Raw genomic sequence first — 17,319 nt, 5'->3', positions numbered from 1 at the left:
AAGCACTTGGGCCATCCTCCACTGCACTCCCAGGCCACAGCAGAGAGCTGGCCTGGAAGAGGGGCAACCGGGACAGAATCCAGCACCCCGACCGGGACTAGAACCCGGTGTGCCAGCACCACAAGGCAGAAGATTAGCCTGTTGAGCCACGGCGCCGGCCTGCTCTTCTTTCCAAATACAATATGTATGCCAAAGTCAATTTATAAACTGTTTCATTTAATAATGCAGTGGACAGGTTGCCCTTTGGGTGGTTTGAGTCCCGGCTAGCTTCTGATCCAGCTTCCTGCTGATGTGTCCTTGAGGAAAGAGAGGATGGGAATTCTCTCTCTCTCTGATTTTCAAATAACATTTTTAAAAACACTGATTTGAAAGGTAGAAGGACAGATAGAGAGGAGGAGACGAAGATTTTCTATCCACTGGTTCTCTACCCAATGGCCACAACTGCCAGGTCTGGGCCAGGCGGAAGCCAGGGGTCACGAACTCCAAGCTGGTCTCCCTCATGAGTGGCAGGTCTTCCCAGGTGCGTTAGCAGGAATGGTGGAACAGAAGCCGAGTAGTAGGACTTGAACCGATGCTCCGATACAGGATGCCAACATTGCTAGTGGCAGCTTAACCCATTGCATTACAATGCTGATTCCTTGAAAAATAATTATATAAAAGCTTTTATTGAAGTATAAATGACAAGTTTTATATAAATGTAATGATCCTCATCACACATATAAAATGTGTTTTAAGGCAATCTCAGAGATCTTTCTCAACTCACATTTGGGCTTAACTCTCATCACTGCTCCACCCCAGCAGCACAGCTCTTTGAAAGTAGATTACAGCTCATGAGCTGTAAATAAAGTATTCATGAAGCAGAATGGAAAAGAATTAAAATGCATAACATATTAATCTACAAAAATAATGTGCTCCAGTTGTGAACTAATTACTATGCTTGGAAAACGCTAGCATGCTTATGCATAGTTAGGATCTATTAGGGTACAAAATTTAACTTTTCCTTGCGGCGCCGGCACACCGGGTTCTAGTCCCGGTTGGGGCACCGATCCTGTCCCGGTTGCCCCTCTTCCAGGCCAGCTCTCTGCTGTGGCTAGGGAGTGCAGTGGAGGATGGCCCAAGTGCTTGGGTCCTGCACCCCATGGGAGACCAGGAGAAGCACCTGGCTCCTGCCATCGGATCAGCGCGGTGCGCCGGCCGCAGCGCGCTACCGCGGCGGCCATTGGAGGGTGAACCAACGGCAAAAGGAAGACCTTTCTCTCTGTCTCTCTCTCTCACTGTCCACTCTGCCTGTCAAAAAAAAAAAAAAAAAATTTAACTTTTGCAGGGCAGATATTTGGTGCAGTAGTTAAGACACTGCTGGGGATACCCACATCCCATATTGTAGGGCCTGGGCTCAAGTCTTGGCTCTGCTCCTCATTCAAGTTTCATGCTAATATGCACCCTGGGAGGCAGTAGGTGATGGCTCAAGTGCTCCGGACCTTGCTACACAGGTGGGAGACCAGGCTTCTGTGTGAAGCTCCTGGCTTTGGCCTGACCAGCCCCAGCTGTAGCAGTCAGGTGGGGGAGTGAACCAGCAGATGGAAGTTCCCTCTGCGTCTCTCTCTGTTTCTCTCTGCTTTTCAAATTACAAGAAAAGAAATCTGATTTTTGAAAAAGCACAGTTTTGGACTCCACCTGAACACTGCCCTGAGCACACAGCGAACGTCACTAACATCACGAAGCCTGTCAGCCTCTTGAAGTCTTCAGGACACCTTCAAGGCAGAGACTCCTGAGGCCTCTACGGAGGAGAAACAACTGTGACAAGCAAGGCAGGCTGAGGGCTCCCCTGAGGAGGGCATGGGATAGGATGGCTCTGCCCTCTGGGACGTGCTTCCAGCTTACTTGGAAACACTGCCTTTCTCTGTGCATGAGAGTCAGCGGGCTATGAGGCACCCTTTGTTAGAGAAACACAGCCGCAGCAGGTGGTGGCCATCTCGGGCACTGGCGAGAGCTTCGTTTACTTTCTGGGAAGACCTTTGATCAGACTGCTTTCTTTCCAACACCACACTGTTGTCAGCTGCACTTAGAAAACTGGTCACAAGGGGCCAGCATTGCGGTGTAGCAGGTAAGGCCACCACCTGCAATGCAGGTATCCCATATGGGTGCTGGTTCCAGTCTTGGCTGCTCCCCTTCTAACCCAGCTCCCTGATAATACGCCTGGGAAAGCAGCGGAAGATGGTCCAAGTCCTTGGTTCCCTGCAACCCCAATGGGAGACACAGATGAAGCTGTTCGCTTTGGCTTGGCCCAGCTCAGGCCATTGCAGCCATCTGGGAAATGAAACAGTGGATGGAAGATCTGTCTCTCCCTCTCTTTCTAGGACTCTGACTTTCAAATAAATAAATAAATCTTAAAGAAAGAAAACTGGTTAGAGGGTGTAGAAGGGGGCTGATTTTGGAATATGAAGAACCTGAGGAGCAGGGGCAGCCTAAAAGGAAGGCCCCCAGCTGGTACCAGAGGAGAGTGAAACTCACAGCAGCACGCCTACACCACAAGGGCAGCAGGGGACGGGAGAGGGGTGCAGAAGTAAGGGGAGAAGCACATTGCTCTTAGGAAAGAGGTGGCACTCTCCACTGTCTTCCCAAACTGTCCACACCAGCCCGTTGTTGAGACCCCAAATGCAGGCAGCTACCTCCTCTATCCAAGCCAGATGCATGGCTCCCAAGAGTTGGCCCAGGAGCACCACTGCCATTTAGTGGAATGAATTCTGCAGAAAACACATTTCCATTCTGCTTGTGAGTAGTCACCACAGGGACAACTGTGATGTCATGGGGACTCCCCTCCTAAGATGACTTCCTGGTGGGCAATGTTTGAAGTGCACTCGCAGTTTTAAAATGTAATCAACATGCTTTGAATCTTCAAATATTTTCTACATTTTAGAGAAAAAAGGGAGCCTTTAATAAAGGAGAAAAAAAGCCCACCATTTGTATCCTGACACCAGGACAAAACTTTTGTATTCTACATCCATTTAGAGCAAGATTTCTTGTTGATGTTTATTATTTAAATGATACTTAGGTACTGTGGAACAAATGTCTCTCTTTATAGACACATGGCACTTCTAAGAACTTATTACTTCACATACTCCAAATATGAGCACATCATTCTAGAAACACAATCAAGAGGTAATGCTTTAAACCCCAAATGTAGTGTGAATACATCTCCATTGCCATTGTAGGGAAAGAAAAGCTATGACCGCTAACTGGACATCCAATCCAAAGTTATTGCTCCTATTCCATGGTAGGAGGGATTACTGCTAAAACTGCCCATTTCAAAAGCACCAAGACAATGCCACTTCTTTATCTCGTAAGCAAGACCACATCAGAATAAAGACTTTCACAACGAATCTTTTCTTCTGTGTTAAAAGTGAAATGTATTACAATATAATAGGTACATGTGCCATTATCAAAAATGCTGGCTAACAGTGTAAAGTATCTAAATGATGTTTCAATGTCAATGCTGGAAACAACAGCTTAACAATTCTGTATGTATGTAGAACATTGAAAACAAGGTCACAAGCAACAACAATATAGTAAAAAAAAAAAAAAAAGTAGGAAAAAAATGACATTGCACTTTGTCCTTTTAGGTTTCACTTTCATCTTCTGGTCCCAGCACCGTGTTAGCATCTGAAGGGCATGATAATTACTCCAATCTTGCACTTCAAAGTCTGAAGGTTTGCATTTATGTCAGCTAGTGTACATCAACAACCTTTAAATACCACTGGTAATATTCTGATCAGTTGCTTCTGTTTCCTGTAGTCCCCTTTCTCAATAAGTCTTGGACAAAAAGATAAGTTGAAAAAGACACCTGGGATTGTGAGATCCAACAAGACATGTATGCCCAATGATTGATCCAAAGGCAGCATAAAGTTCTGTGTTTACACAGGACATGAAAGACAAGGAGTACAGTTTCTACTCTGCTTGCTGATTGGAAGAAGCCAGGGTCACCAGGAACCACTGCAGGCAGGGTGGCACGAGAATGAAACCAGGGAGAAATGCCGGCATGTAAAGGGAAATGAACAAGCATGACCTGTCTGTTCTCCCGATTCCAGCCCAGACTCCTTCCCTGCATCCCGGTGAGGCTCGTGGGCTCTCTTGTGCTCCCGGCACTGTGAAAACAGCCACTTCCCTTTGAGATGATGGAACGACAGATTTGGTCCCCACTGAGAAGACTTTCCACAAAGGTGAGGAGCAGTCCACCTATGATAGGGTTGAACATCTCACAAACACCAGACAGTCTGAGCTTGGTCACAACAGGAGCGCAGGTGAGACACCTTTCACAGATGAGCAGGTTACACCCAGAGAGGTGAAGTGGCTCAGCCAAGGGGTAGACAAGAAAGCGGAGTGCTGTGTTTATTCCTTGGCGACAATGCCTCTCGAACTCTACCATGGGTCTGATCCACTCTGGATTTCATCAAAATGTGCTGGGTCCAGGGTGGGGCTTCGGATTCTGCATTTTAAATAAGCTTCTGAGAGCTGTGGATGTGCTTGGTCTGTGGACCACACTTGGGAAGCAAGGGTCTACAACACATAAAGAGCACCACCTCTGTCTTTCTGGGCCATAAGAGAGCTGCTCCGGTGTTACCTGCCTGCCCAGGTACAGGCCCAGGCCAAAGGACAGATGCCTAAGTGGACAGCTGTCAGTAAGATGATGTTAATGATTCCTGAGAGCATCAGGACTGTGTGAACAAATGACATAATTTTACTTCAGTAAATGGAGAAGTCTATTTTCTGGAAATAAAACTAATCCTCAGGAAGTCTTCCTTAAAATGAACATGATAGAAAAGTATAAAAAATTCAGCGTATTAAATTCCATAGTAAAATGCCACATGTGCACACACACACACATATATAGTATAAATTCTAAGAAACTCAATGCTTCTATCAGAATAAAGTGCTACCACTGCTCCCAGCTAAAATCATCTCCTCTTCCAAATACAAGAAAGAAACCTTGAATTGTAAGGAAAATGACAGCGTTGCCAGCCAGCACAAGGCCACAGGCTCCCCATTTGATCTGAAACACAGGAAAAGAGGGATTAAATCTATTCTGTCTTCATATTATACTCTTTGCAAATCTCTGATACAATTTTCTACATTAGAAACCTCCAATGAAATATTATGCAAAGCCAGTAAAAGACTTCCTAATATAAGACAGGAGACAGTGAGCTATTCACTAATTATCCAAAGTACTTCCTGATGCTTGTTAATTACATTCAGTATAATCCTTAACATTTTCCTTATTATACCTATTTCTCTACTGATTTTTAGTTGACAGCAATTGCATCCAACAAAATATATGTAGAAAGATTATGAATGGTCCAACAACGATATCCAATATCAGGTACTGAATGCTCTGCACACATTAACTGGAGAGTTATGGATTACTTTGTTTCTTTTTTAGGCAAGAAAATATTTTAAATAATAATCTGCAAATAAATGAAAGCAGCTTTCTAGCTTTGCAGCAGGCTTTACAGAAGCACAACTGGGGGTGAGAGTACCCTCTAGTGGGCATTTCTGTTTTAATTTAATCAGAAGAAACATCAATGAAAGTTTCCTCCTAAAATACAATGGTGTTATTGAAAGGGGGAAAATGTATTTACAGCAATACTCAAGAAAGGCTAGTCTAAGGCACAAGAAAAACACGTTCATGATAGTCTTCTATCCAAAATCTTTCTGTGCTGCTGCATTTCCTAAGGTTCAGACTGGCATGGCATTCAACCATGCTACTCGGGCTTCCTCAACCTTTCTAGCTGTAATCATCAGGGCTGGGGAAGGTTTCATCTGCTGAGAGATCTTTGGATATTTATAACATCATTCTCAGGCCACACAAAATTATCAACTTAAAAATTAACTCACTGTAGATTCATTGAATTTCGAGTCCAGCCTGAGGTTGCCTTGGCAGGACCAGACCAAATGATTTCACAGGCCTTAGATGGCCAGCAGGTGCTCCTGCTGTGTCATAATAATGTCTCAATTATCACACATTGTACAGTTATAGGATATTTACCCATCAGGCTAGTTTCTGTGTTCTGTAGGAGCAGAGACAGTATCTGGCTCTTATTCCTGGTATTTTATAAATTGCAAAATGTTCCAAAGATATTTATTGAATGAGTAAACAAAACTGATACATAGTTGATATTCAGTCTCCCAAGTAAGAATTTTGTGAAACTGAAACAGAATGCAGATGGACAAAATAAAAGCAAATAGTAGGAAGACAGTGAACATCAAAGAACTGAATAACCCACAACATGTGTTTTGGAGAGAAAAGGAGTATTTTTATACTAGATGTAAAGATGTCATCTTATTCACTGTATCTTCTAGAAGCAAGCTAGTTGTCCCTCAAAATACATGCCTCCTCTATTGATAACTGAGTCCAAGATCCCATCTGCAGAAGAGTTTGATATGATTCTACTTCACAAATAGAAAAGCATTGTCAGTACAGACTTCATGGATTGCCCTAAGATTTAAGAAGCAAGGATTTAAGAATTAGGCAGAAAAAGCTAGAAAGCATTTGATTTGGTTAAAAGTTGTAAGAGAAACAAAGCAAGCATTCTGAAAATATGGCCAAGGCACTGATAGGTAGATCTAAAGTGGAGGAAGAGAAAAGTTAGAAATGCATCTGGCCTTGAGTATAAAAACTAAACAATGAAAAAAAAAATTGAGGTCCTACACAACAAGCCTTTGAAACAAACTCAGCAACAGTTGAGCAAAACAATAGAAAAAACTTACCACAGCCACACGAGCAAGAATAACAGGAAATCCAAAGGCAGAAACAACAATTCCAGTAGTGAAGAAATATGCCAGCTCCCGACAGGCACTACTGGTTGCATCAGAGTCATAGGTGACCCTTTTGGCAATAAAATGGGGGATGGGGGAGATGGCGTGGAAAATCAGGACGAACAAGGGCCAGTAAACGCTGTCAGACGGACCGGACCCAGAAGAAATCCCAAAAGAAAAGCCACAGTTACATTTTGAATGAAAGACATATAACATTTCCAAGTCATTGTTACTGTCAAGGTCTAGGTCAATAAGTTACTCAATCAACTGTACAATCAGAATATAACGTGATTTCTACCAAGAACAGAGAGGTAGTGATAATTTTAAAAGTACTAATTCATTAATATGAAGGTAACATATGCTGTGTCAACTATCTATGTATAATCTAGAAATGATACCGTTTTCTGTATCACTGAGCTATAATTTATTTAAGGATAGAATCTTAACTAAGTCATCTTTGCTCTCCTGATAGAACATAGCACAATGGGGCTTACGCACATGCTAATTCAATAAAGATGTTCTTGAGTGCAGGCATGCTTAAAACCTCTCAGTGGCTTAGGATAAAACCCAAGCTTCTTGCCTTGGCCTATAATGCCTTCCATGATCTAGTACTGTCCACTTCTTGTATCCATTTTGTACACTCTCCCTTCACTTGCTTAATCTATAGTCATACCAGCCTTCTTCTGGTTCCTTGAACACTCTGAGCTCAAACCTACCTCGGGGCCTTTGCACTAGCTATGTCATTTGCTTGGAACGCGCTTCCCCTGAACTTCTCATTGGCTGGCTCCTTTACACCTTGTAGTGTACACTGTGACACCCCCACCCAGTGGCTTTTCTTAACCATCCATTCTAAAGTACCCCGAGTCACCTTGAGCTTATGACCCTTTTAACTTTCTGCCTGCAGTTATTCTGACCTCTCATTTTTTCTTGCTTATGAGAAAAACAATCTGATTTCTCTTAGTCACCAATTATCTCTGGGGCCTAGAATGAGGTGTTCCATTTATGCTTATTCATTGAGCAAAATAATAAATGGATTTCAAGACTGGAAACCATGAAAATAAATATACTAACTGGTAAAAGCTTTAGATGGGCACTAACCTTTATTACAAGAGATCACAATAATACTGCAATGCAAAAACAAACGGTTTTCTTCCTAAATTCCAATGTTTTGCACTTATAAAACATCACCATCTGGCTTCCAATTGTATTTTCTCTATAAATACTTCAGAAATAAACTAGTATCTTTTCCTCCATCAAGACATGCTTCATTCCTTAAAAAGAAAAAATAGTCTTGGGGCCTGTGCTCTGGTGTAGTAGGTTGGACCTCTACCTGCTGTAGCAGCATCCCATATGGGCACTGATTCATGTCCCAACTGCTCCTCTTCTGATCCAGTTCTCCACTTATGGCCTGAGTGGAAGATGTCCCAAGTGCTTGGGTCCCTCCACCCATGTAGGAGTCCAGGAAGACTCCACAATAACACATATCACAACAGTACAATGTTCTTGTGGTCAGCACCTACAAGCAGGAGTAGTCTGGAATGAAGCCACACCAGTGAAAGTTTGCTATTTTAGCCACAGACCCAGGAGGTCAGGATGGTACCCAGAAATCCAAGGGAAAAACTGCCCACCACCACCAGGACTCAGGAATGAAATACCGAGTTTGGACTCCCTAATTCTAAACTAGAATGATCATTACATATCTCAACAATCACCAAACAATACTGTCAGAAAGCGCTTTTAGAGATTCTCTAGTTCAAAGCCTGCATTTTACCAGTGAAGATATCAGATACAAAGAGGGGAAAAAGCCAAGAATAGATCTACTGTCATCTGACATGCCCACAGCCAAGGGCCCACAATTCTTCCTGGAACACAATGACTGTTTTCTGAAAAACAATCTAAGAGAGTCTGTGTTCCCATTCACAATAAGCCACCAAAATAATAATAATAATAAACTCATTCATATGCAAAACTTAAGGTTTAAATAGATAGTATTCAACAAACTTGTAGGTCAGGGATTGGCAAATTTTTTTTCAACAAAGAACCAAATAGTAAATATTTAGGTTTTGCAAGCCATAATGTCTCTCTCTGTCCAAATGACTCTGCCACTACAGTACAAAAGCAGGTGAAGAGAATACATAAACACAAATAATGTGTGTTGGAACATGCGTGGCTGTGTCCCAACAGAACTTTAATTATAAAATCAGGCAGCAGGTCACATTTGGCCTGTGGGCCAGCTTGCTGACTTCTGATATGGGGATTTTCTTAAGCCACCATCATTAAAATATAAAATCAGCTTCTTTGTAGGAGCAGTAATAGCTCATTTTCTTACACTCTAGAAAAATGATATATCACAGGGAATTAAAACACCTGGACATGGAGTTTGCTTTGGAATAATGGGAAAACCTTTGGTTGAGATACTGAAGACAAAAGTTCCATTTCTTTCTCTGCCATTTATTGCTGTGCTATTTGGGTAAGTCTTTAACTTACTCTGGGCTTTAATTTCCAAGCTAGGAATGAGAATAATAATAACTCTTACATCCCTCAAGCTAGAAAAGAAAGTGATAGCTACAGACAAAATCAAGTTATTGCTTAGATTTGGATCCCTTTTGTGCTGAAATAATTTTCGTGATAGTTTTGCGCTCATCAGTGTCATAACAGTTGGCTCCAGCTGGTCGCACCAGACACGTCATCTTCATCTATCCAGCTGCTCACACCAACCACCTAGCAGACACCCAACAGCTCTCTCCCCTTGTTGAGCCCTGACATCCATTACCAAAACCTGCCTGTTCTGTCCCTGTGTGGCTCTCCCTCTTTTCTTTCCAATACCATTACCAGGACCTTCCACTTTGCTTGATCTACGCTACTGGTCCCTACTGCAGCCTCAACACTCTCCTATTTAGTTTCACATTTTGGCCAGAATGACTTTTTAACATAACCCCCTTCCCATCAAGACCATTCCCAAACTATTTTTCCAGTTCCTATTGCCTCAAATATAAGGTCCAACCTCCTTTTCATGGACTAGGGATCTCTAACGGGCTGCTTCTACATTCGTGACAAACTCTTCTATTCTCAACTACAATTTATGTTCAACCATAATGAACGACATGTGGTTCCCTGAACAGTCTATGCGCTTTTGCTATGGTTCGACGTTATTTGCCTCCGAACTCAAACAGGATTATAAACTCCAACGTCATAAGTTAATGGTCCTAAGTGGGCAGAAATTTTATCTAATTATGGTGTCTGGGAGGTGGGCCCTTGGGAGATCCTTAGGTCACTGGGAAGGGTGGCCCAAGGAGATAATTCCTGCTAAAAGGCTGGTTAGAAAGGCCTGAGACCAGCCCAGCTGTTGTCTCTCTGCTGCACAGATCCCCACGTGATGCCTTCTCCACATGCCCTCCACCAATGCCACCCTCAATCTTGGATTGCAACCTCCAAAACCGTGAGCTAAAGAAGCCGTTTCTCTTTGTGAAGTTAGCTGCCTCAGATGTTCTTGTTGTAGAGACAAAAAGGCAACTAAAACTCATAACTTGGCCTCAGCAAACAGCTGTCTCGCAACCTAAAGCTCTCTTCCCCCAGGGAGCCATATGGTCTGTGTCCTTACTTTCTTAATACTTCTGCTCACATGTCAGCCCCTCAGAGAGGCCTTCCCTGCCCACCTTACCCCTCTGGTCCTCACCCTTGATTCCTCATCACACCTCCACCCCAACACAACGCAAATCATTTTGTGTGCTTTGTCTCCCCCGCTGAAATTCAGATTCTGAAAGAGCAGTGTCTTTGCTTTCTTATTTATGAACCCCCAGGCCCTTAACAGTGGCCGGCACTGGGAAGCATTCAACCAATAGTTGTTGAATAAAAAAAAAAAAAAAAAAAGATCGGCTATTCCCTCTGCCTGGAACGCCTCTGTCTGACTCATCAGCCTGAGAAACTCTTGCTTATCCACCAAGCCTTGGCTGCAATATGACCTCTGTTCTGCAGCCCTCTCTGACTGGTTCCCTCCCAAGGAAACTCACATGCATTTTCTCTCAGTTCCCTCTGCACTCTGCACACATCTGCATGACAACTGTCACACTATGGAGTGTGCTGTTGGCCTGTCTCACTCACAACGAGAACTGTAGGCTCCTTGAGGACATCGTAGCCCAGCTGGTCCAGAGCGGATGCTTAACAAATGTTATTAAATGGATTTATCACTTGGGAAGAGGGCTCTTTCCTGTAAAAATACACCTGACCCATGAAGGAACTGGATTCACAACCCGAGTTTCACTAACTCACTGGTTAGAGCATGGTGCTGAATTAACCAAACTCTCTAACACCCTTGCTAACAGTGACCAAGACACACACACATCAAAAAAAGAATGGTTCTTTTGGAAACAAAAACTTACCCGTAATCCTCTAAGGCACATCCCAGCATAAGAAAGGTCAGCCCAATAGCCCCACTGAAGGATAAAGCCACAAGAGCTGTGAAAAATAAAACCAAGAGTTAAAGGAGCCAGGTCGCTGGTTGCTAAGAGCTGGAAAGATGGCAGCTGGGGTCACTAATACAGGGTATGATTTCTTTTTGGGGGTAGTCAAATATTCTAAAATTAGTATTGATGGTTGCCCAACCTTATGGATATTCTAAAGGTCATGGAATTTTATATTTTAAAAGAATCAATGTTATGGTATGTGTACCATATCTCAATAGAAAGTAAATTTAAGTAAATGTAGCAATGAATGTATTCAGTAACTGATGCCAAATTTGACTAGAAAATACTGCGGTAATGGACCACAGCCCTCACCAGACCCTGGTCTTCCCAACCTCTAGAACTATGAGAAATAAATGCTGGTGCTTAAGCCACACAGCCTATGGCATATTTGTTAAAGCAGCTCAAACTAGTTAAGGTGCCTGCCTACGCCTGCCACTTTAAAATCACAACGTGGAGCAAGGTCTCAAGCAGTTCCAGTACCCAAACCCTAGCCAACGCATGAACTCCCTCTGTATTTATCATAAAGGCAGCCAGCTGGCCTACACAACTCCAGTGAAAAACTCACGACCAGCTGAGCAGGTCATTTTGCCTCAAGTCTCTAAATTTTGAAAGGCCTCCTTTCCTATGTTGTACATCCCAAACTGCCTCCCTGTAAAACACACTTTTGATTATTCGCCTCTGCAAACCATAGTACTCAAGTATCTGAAGACTGCTTTCATATATTCATAGAAAACAATTCCCAGCTCACAGATACTAGTTGGACCTACTAGTAGATTTCAATACTACCACCAACTGGTTATGTGCCCTGGGATAGAAGCCAAGCCTCTTAAAACTTGATTTCTCATCTGTAATATGGGAATGATGCCACCTTATTGAGTTTATGATAATTAAGTGAGATAATCCATGTAAAGTTCTTGGCCAAAAGAGGTGTTCAACAAATAAATATGGAGTGATGCACATATCTACTCTTTTTAGCAGTGTTGTTTGATAAAAGCATAAATCAAAAACACAGACACCGCGTTATCCAAATTTTCTTCTAAAAAAAAATTCATAATACTCACAACTAGTTATTGATTAAACTAAAGAATATTTTCCATTTCTTCCTTTTACTTTAAGAGGAGATTTAGGAATAGTTTTTTTTTTTTTCTTTTAAAGATTTAATTTATTTATTTCAAAGGCAGAGTTACAGAGAGAAAAAGAGAAGGAGAAGGCCGGCGCCACGGCTCACTAGGCTAATCCTCCACCTGCGGCGCCGGCACCCTAGGTTCTACTCCCGATCGGGGCGCCGATTCTGTCCGGTTGCTCCTCTTCCAGTCCAGCTCTCTGCTGTGGCCCAGGAAGGCAGTCGAGGATGGCCCAAGTGCTTGGGCCCTGCACCCGCATAGGAGACCAGGAAGAAGCACCTGGCTCCCGGCTTCTGATTGGCACAGCACACCAGCCGTAGCGGCCATTTCGGGGGCATTTCGGGGTCTTCGGAAAGAAGACCTGTCTCTCTGTCTCTCTCTCTCTCACTGTCTAACTCTGCCTGTCAAAAAAAAGAGAGAGAGAGAAGGAGAGACACAGAGAGAGTTCTTCCAGCTGCTAGTTCACCCCCCAAATGGTCACAACAGCCAGTACTAAGATCAAAGCCAGGAGCCAGGAACTTCTGGGTCTCCCATATGGGTGCAGGGGCCTAAGTACTTGGGCCATCACCCACTGCTTTTCCAGGCACATTAGCAGGGAGCTGGAAGGGAAATGGAGCTGCCAAGACTTGAACTGGCACCCATATTGGATGCCAGCACCACAGGCGGTGGCTTTCCTGGCTCTATCACAGCCCCAGCAGGAATACTATTTTAAAGGAAGATGCTACAATGCTTTTTAAAAGCCATCTGGAATTATACAGATGTTAGGGGACAAGGAAAGACTGTTAAAATTTATATCATTTTTGGGGCCAGTGCTGTGGCGCACTAGGTTAATCCTCCGCCTGTGGCGCCGGCATCCCACATGGGCTCCAGTTCTAGTCCCGGTTGCTCCTCTTCCAGTCCAGCTCTCTGTTGTGGCCTGGGAAGACAGTGGAGGATGGCCCAGGTGATTGGACCCCTGTACCCACTTGGGAGACCAGGAAGAGGTATACAGCTCCTGGCTTTGGATCGGCATAGCGCCGGCCGTAGTGGCCATTTGGGGAGTGAATCAACAGAAGGAAGAAGACCTTTCTATCTGTCTCTCTCTCTCTCTCTCTCTCTCTCTCTCTCTCTCACTTTCTGTAATTCTACCTGTCAAATATATAAATAAAAATCTTTAAAAAAATTTATATCATTTTCAATTCAGTATATGCCACATTTTAATGGAAACATGTCCACACATAAAGAGAAGGTAACTTTTCATGCACTGCGTCACTGCAGATGGCCTTTTCCTAGTTGGCTGTCTCCCTTCCACTGCACCTGACCATCTGCGAGTCTGCCCTCCACAAGATCTGCCAAAGCTAGGAACTGCAGACCTCTGCTTTCTGTCCCGACACCAATCTCCCAAGGTTCACAATCACATTTCTGCTTACTTCTTTTTGGCCTTTTTTTTCCCCCCTTATCAGGAGCTGCATCCTATGCCATTTCTCAAAGTTGAGGTTGATCAGGAACCTAATCCCATCTCTCTTTTCACTCCACACTCTCCTACCAAGAAACTGCTTTCAACCCAAAGTTCTCAGTACCACTAGGGTGCAGCTGCAGCTGAAGCTCCAGCCCAGAATACGTCTTAAAAAGTAGGCCTGGACCCCCACCTCCAGTGTGGACTTCTCTGCCTCAGCAGGCAATGAGGGCCTCCAATCCAACATATGTGAAACCCAGCTACCATTCCCTGAACTCCTCCCAAACACACCCTCCTTCATCTCCTCTTGGGGGTAGGGGGGCCTATCTTAAGATAACGGACATCATCACTGCGATCCAGCTTCCAGCAAATCAGCAAGTCAAGGTGACTCCGTCTCCCAGACCTCATTCAAACTGACTTGGGTCTTGAACTCTGCTTCTACCCTAGCATAGGCCCTTATCATCTCATGTTGCCTCCAGTGGCGACCCTTCCAATACACCCTCCTCATTCCAGACAGTGCCACTGTTTGCAGTCATGTTCATGGCCTATAAATTTGTTCTGGCACCCAAGGCTCACCATGATCTGACCCCTAACTGCCTTTCCAGTTTCAACTCTCCCTTCTCTCCTCCTAAGTTCCCGATAATCCCCTGGTGCATGTCCCCTGCCCCATGTCACATAATGTCCTCTCCAGTTGCTACTCTGCCTTCACCCCATCCCTTACAAGGTGAAGCCCTACTGACCCCTTCTGATTTGGTTCAAGCACTGTGTCTTTAGTGAAATCATGCTTTTTCTCCCTGGAGCAGAGAAGATAACCCTGTCTTGTATTAGTGTCCTGGTGCTGCCACTACAGGTACCACAAACTGAGTGGCTTAGAACAATAGAAATGTATTCTCTCAGTTCCAGAGGCCAGAGGTCTGAAAGCAAGGTGCTGGCAGGGCCATGCTCCCTCCATAGGCTGCAGGGAACCATCCTGGCTTGCCTCCTCCTAACACCAGGTGGGTGCTGGCAATTTGGGTGCTCCTTGGCCAGGAGTTGCATCACCCCAATTTCTGTCTCTATCTTCACATTATTACATTCAAATTTTCCTCTCTTATAAGGACACCAGCCATTGGATTAGGGTACACACTCAGCCAGCATCATCTTAAATCAACCGCATCTGCAAAGGCCTAGTTGCAAACAAGGTCACATTCACAAGTATAATGGAGTTGGAACTCGAACTTATCTGTTTTGGGGACACAATCTGACTCACCATACCATCCCTGTGCTTTCACTATATCTGAGCACATCTTCTACCATGACAGTAATGTATTCATTTCCAGCTCTGTCACCTAAGAATAACTGCTCATTTATCTTTTTATCCCAAGTTTCCAACCTACAACAGTTCCTCAATAAAAGCTCTCCCTCACAAATTAAGCACGGAAAAAAAAAAAAAACACCTCTCCCTTGGTCCCTTTCCTTCTCATACCTACCTTCCTTCTCACTACACCACAATTTCTAAGAACATTATGATTTGGTAGTGTCTAGTCCTGACAGCACTATGCAGTATTGAGATACGACTTGTCAATTTATTCTCTGCCTTGGCTGCAAATGTATGTATTACACACCGGACACTTTTCAAGTAAACTCCATGTTTACTACGCTGATAGCACAAAAGTCAGCCAGCAATAATGATAAGACGTGCCTGCTGCTAACGGTTCACACAGCCAGATAAATGCATAGCAAACACGCATACAGTTCGAGCACACGGTAACGTGTTTATGGCAGATGTCGCATAAAACTAGGGAGGGGAGATCTCTGTGCACCAACTTCAAGGAAGGCAGGAACCCCAACAGAGAAACAAGCAACGCTACTCTTCCCGAAAGGTTAAGAAACGGAGAGTTTTCCTACTAAAGGGGAAGATTTCCAATAACTTCTCCAGTGTTTCCACTCCCAGTCCTCTTGGTGTTCTTGGTACCCGTTTTGCAACAAGTGCCCCATTCGAAAACACACACCACGCCAACACGATCCTAAGCTAACAGAGCGAACGCGAAAGAAACGGAGCGCGGCCGAGTGCCTCCCACAGACGCCTGCCCGCAGCCAACTCTGCCCCGTTGGAAAAAGCCTTAGGAAAAACAGGCTGCACTTTCCCGGTGTCGATGACCACTGGAAACAAAGCCTCCTTTGTGAGAAAGGGAAAACTGGAGGAGCAGGAAGCGGGAGGAGAGGCGCCAGAGCGGACCTGCGCGGGGTGGGGACCCTGTTTCACAGCCCGGCCCGGGCGCAGGAGACGCCCGCGGATCTGAGGCGGCGTCTGAGGGGAGGCGAAGCTCCGGGGCCAGCTCGGGTCGCCGCTGCCAGGGCACGCCTCCGCGCGGGGGCTCCGGGAGACCCAGGCCACAGCTTGCCGCCAGTGACCCTGCAAAGAATGGCCGAGGGTCCCCCGAGACGCCCCTCCACCCGCACCTCAGGGGGCAAAGGAGCGAGCGCCTGCCTGCCTCCCCTCCCGGAGAGGCGGGAAAGGTGTCGGGCCTACGGAAAGCCGTTCCCCGCTAGCGCGCTGGAGGCACAGCTCCACGCTTAGCCCGCAACCGAGGTAGCGGACCCCACCGCATGACGAGCGGACTGGGGGGCCGTGGATGTACCTTTAACGCCCGCCATGTCTCCAGAGCTGGGGCCGCGGCTGCTTCCGGCTTCCTGCCACGGCCCCAGCCCCGGACACCGCCCAGGCCAGGCCCAGTGCCTCCCAAGGATTCCGTTCCCAGCAGGCAGAGCCCCGCCTCTGCTGATCCAGAACTCCGCCTACAGCCCCCCCCCGAAGCCCAGCCCCTAATAGGCCGGATCCTGACCTAGCCCCGCCCTCGCCGGGCCAGAACTCCGCCCACAGCCTGCAGCGTCCGCGCCTACTGGTCTTCAAGCCCGGCAGGCAGAGCCCCGCCCACAGCTCGCAGAGCCCCGCCTCTGCCTACACGCCTCGCGGAGCTACGCTCCCTACTGGGCGTGATCGCTGCCAGGAAGAGCCCCGTCCCTGCCGGGCCAGAAACCCCCGCCCGGCTGGCAGAGTCAGGCTCCCGGGGTTATCCACGTCCGTAGCCAGATCTACTCCGAGTAACTCTGGCCGCGAGCCCATGCAGCACTCCCCCAACCCTCCCCAAGCTCTGCACTTCCACCTGTGAGCCGGAACCTCGGCCCCACCCCGACTTCGGGCCCAGAGGCTCCCCGAGGCAGATCTGGAGGCGGGCGGCACGGAGCTGGGGTTCGCCGCCCGCTGGAAAACCTGGCTGAGTGAAGGCGGAGGCGGGGAGAGCTCCGGTCGGTGGGTACAGAGGGACGCCCACTTAGCCCCGACGTGCGCGCAGGTATGTGCGCGTCCGGTTCAGCCGGCGGCGGGGCTCGGGGCGTCCCGCCCGAAGGTCGGGGTTGCGGCGGCCAGGTAAGGGTGGAACCACGGTACAGTGTATGAAAACGCGCCCCTGCCCCTCTGCTGCCCGGTTCATTTGTGGATTCCAAG

General features: G+C 46.0%; 1 protein-coding gene across 1 annotated transcript; it reads right to left on the bottom strand.

Annotated features, from left to right (window-relative positions):
* Positions 1-1,298: 1,298 nt before the first annotated feature.
* Positions 1,299-16,554, bottom strand: LEPROT (leptin receptor overlapping transcript). Its single transcript, XM_062191494.1, has 4 exons — positions 16,454-16,554; positions 11,190-11,265; positions 6,763-6,949; positions 1,299-5,047 (listed from the first exon to the last, which is right to left on the bottom strand). The coding sequence occupies exons 1-4, from the start codon at positions 16,467-16,469 to the stop codon at positions 4,931-4,933; spliced, it is 396 nt and encodes a 131-aa protein (XP_062047478.1). The 5' UTR covers positions 16,470-16,554; the 3' UTR covers positions 1,299-4,930.
* Positions 16,555-17,319: the final 765 nt, after the last annotated feature.

The sequence above is a fragment of the Lepus europaeus genome, chromosome 5 (assembly GCF_033115175.1).
Source record: "Lepus europaeus isolate LE1 chromosome 5, mLepTim1.pri, whole genome shotgun sequence".
Classification (NCBI taxonomy): Eukaryota; Metazoa; Chordata; class Mammalia; order Lagomorpha; family Leporidae; genus Lepus; species Lepus europaeus.
This window is presented reverse-complemented; position numbering and strand designations above follow the sequence as displayed.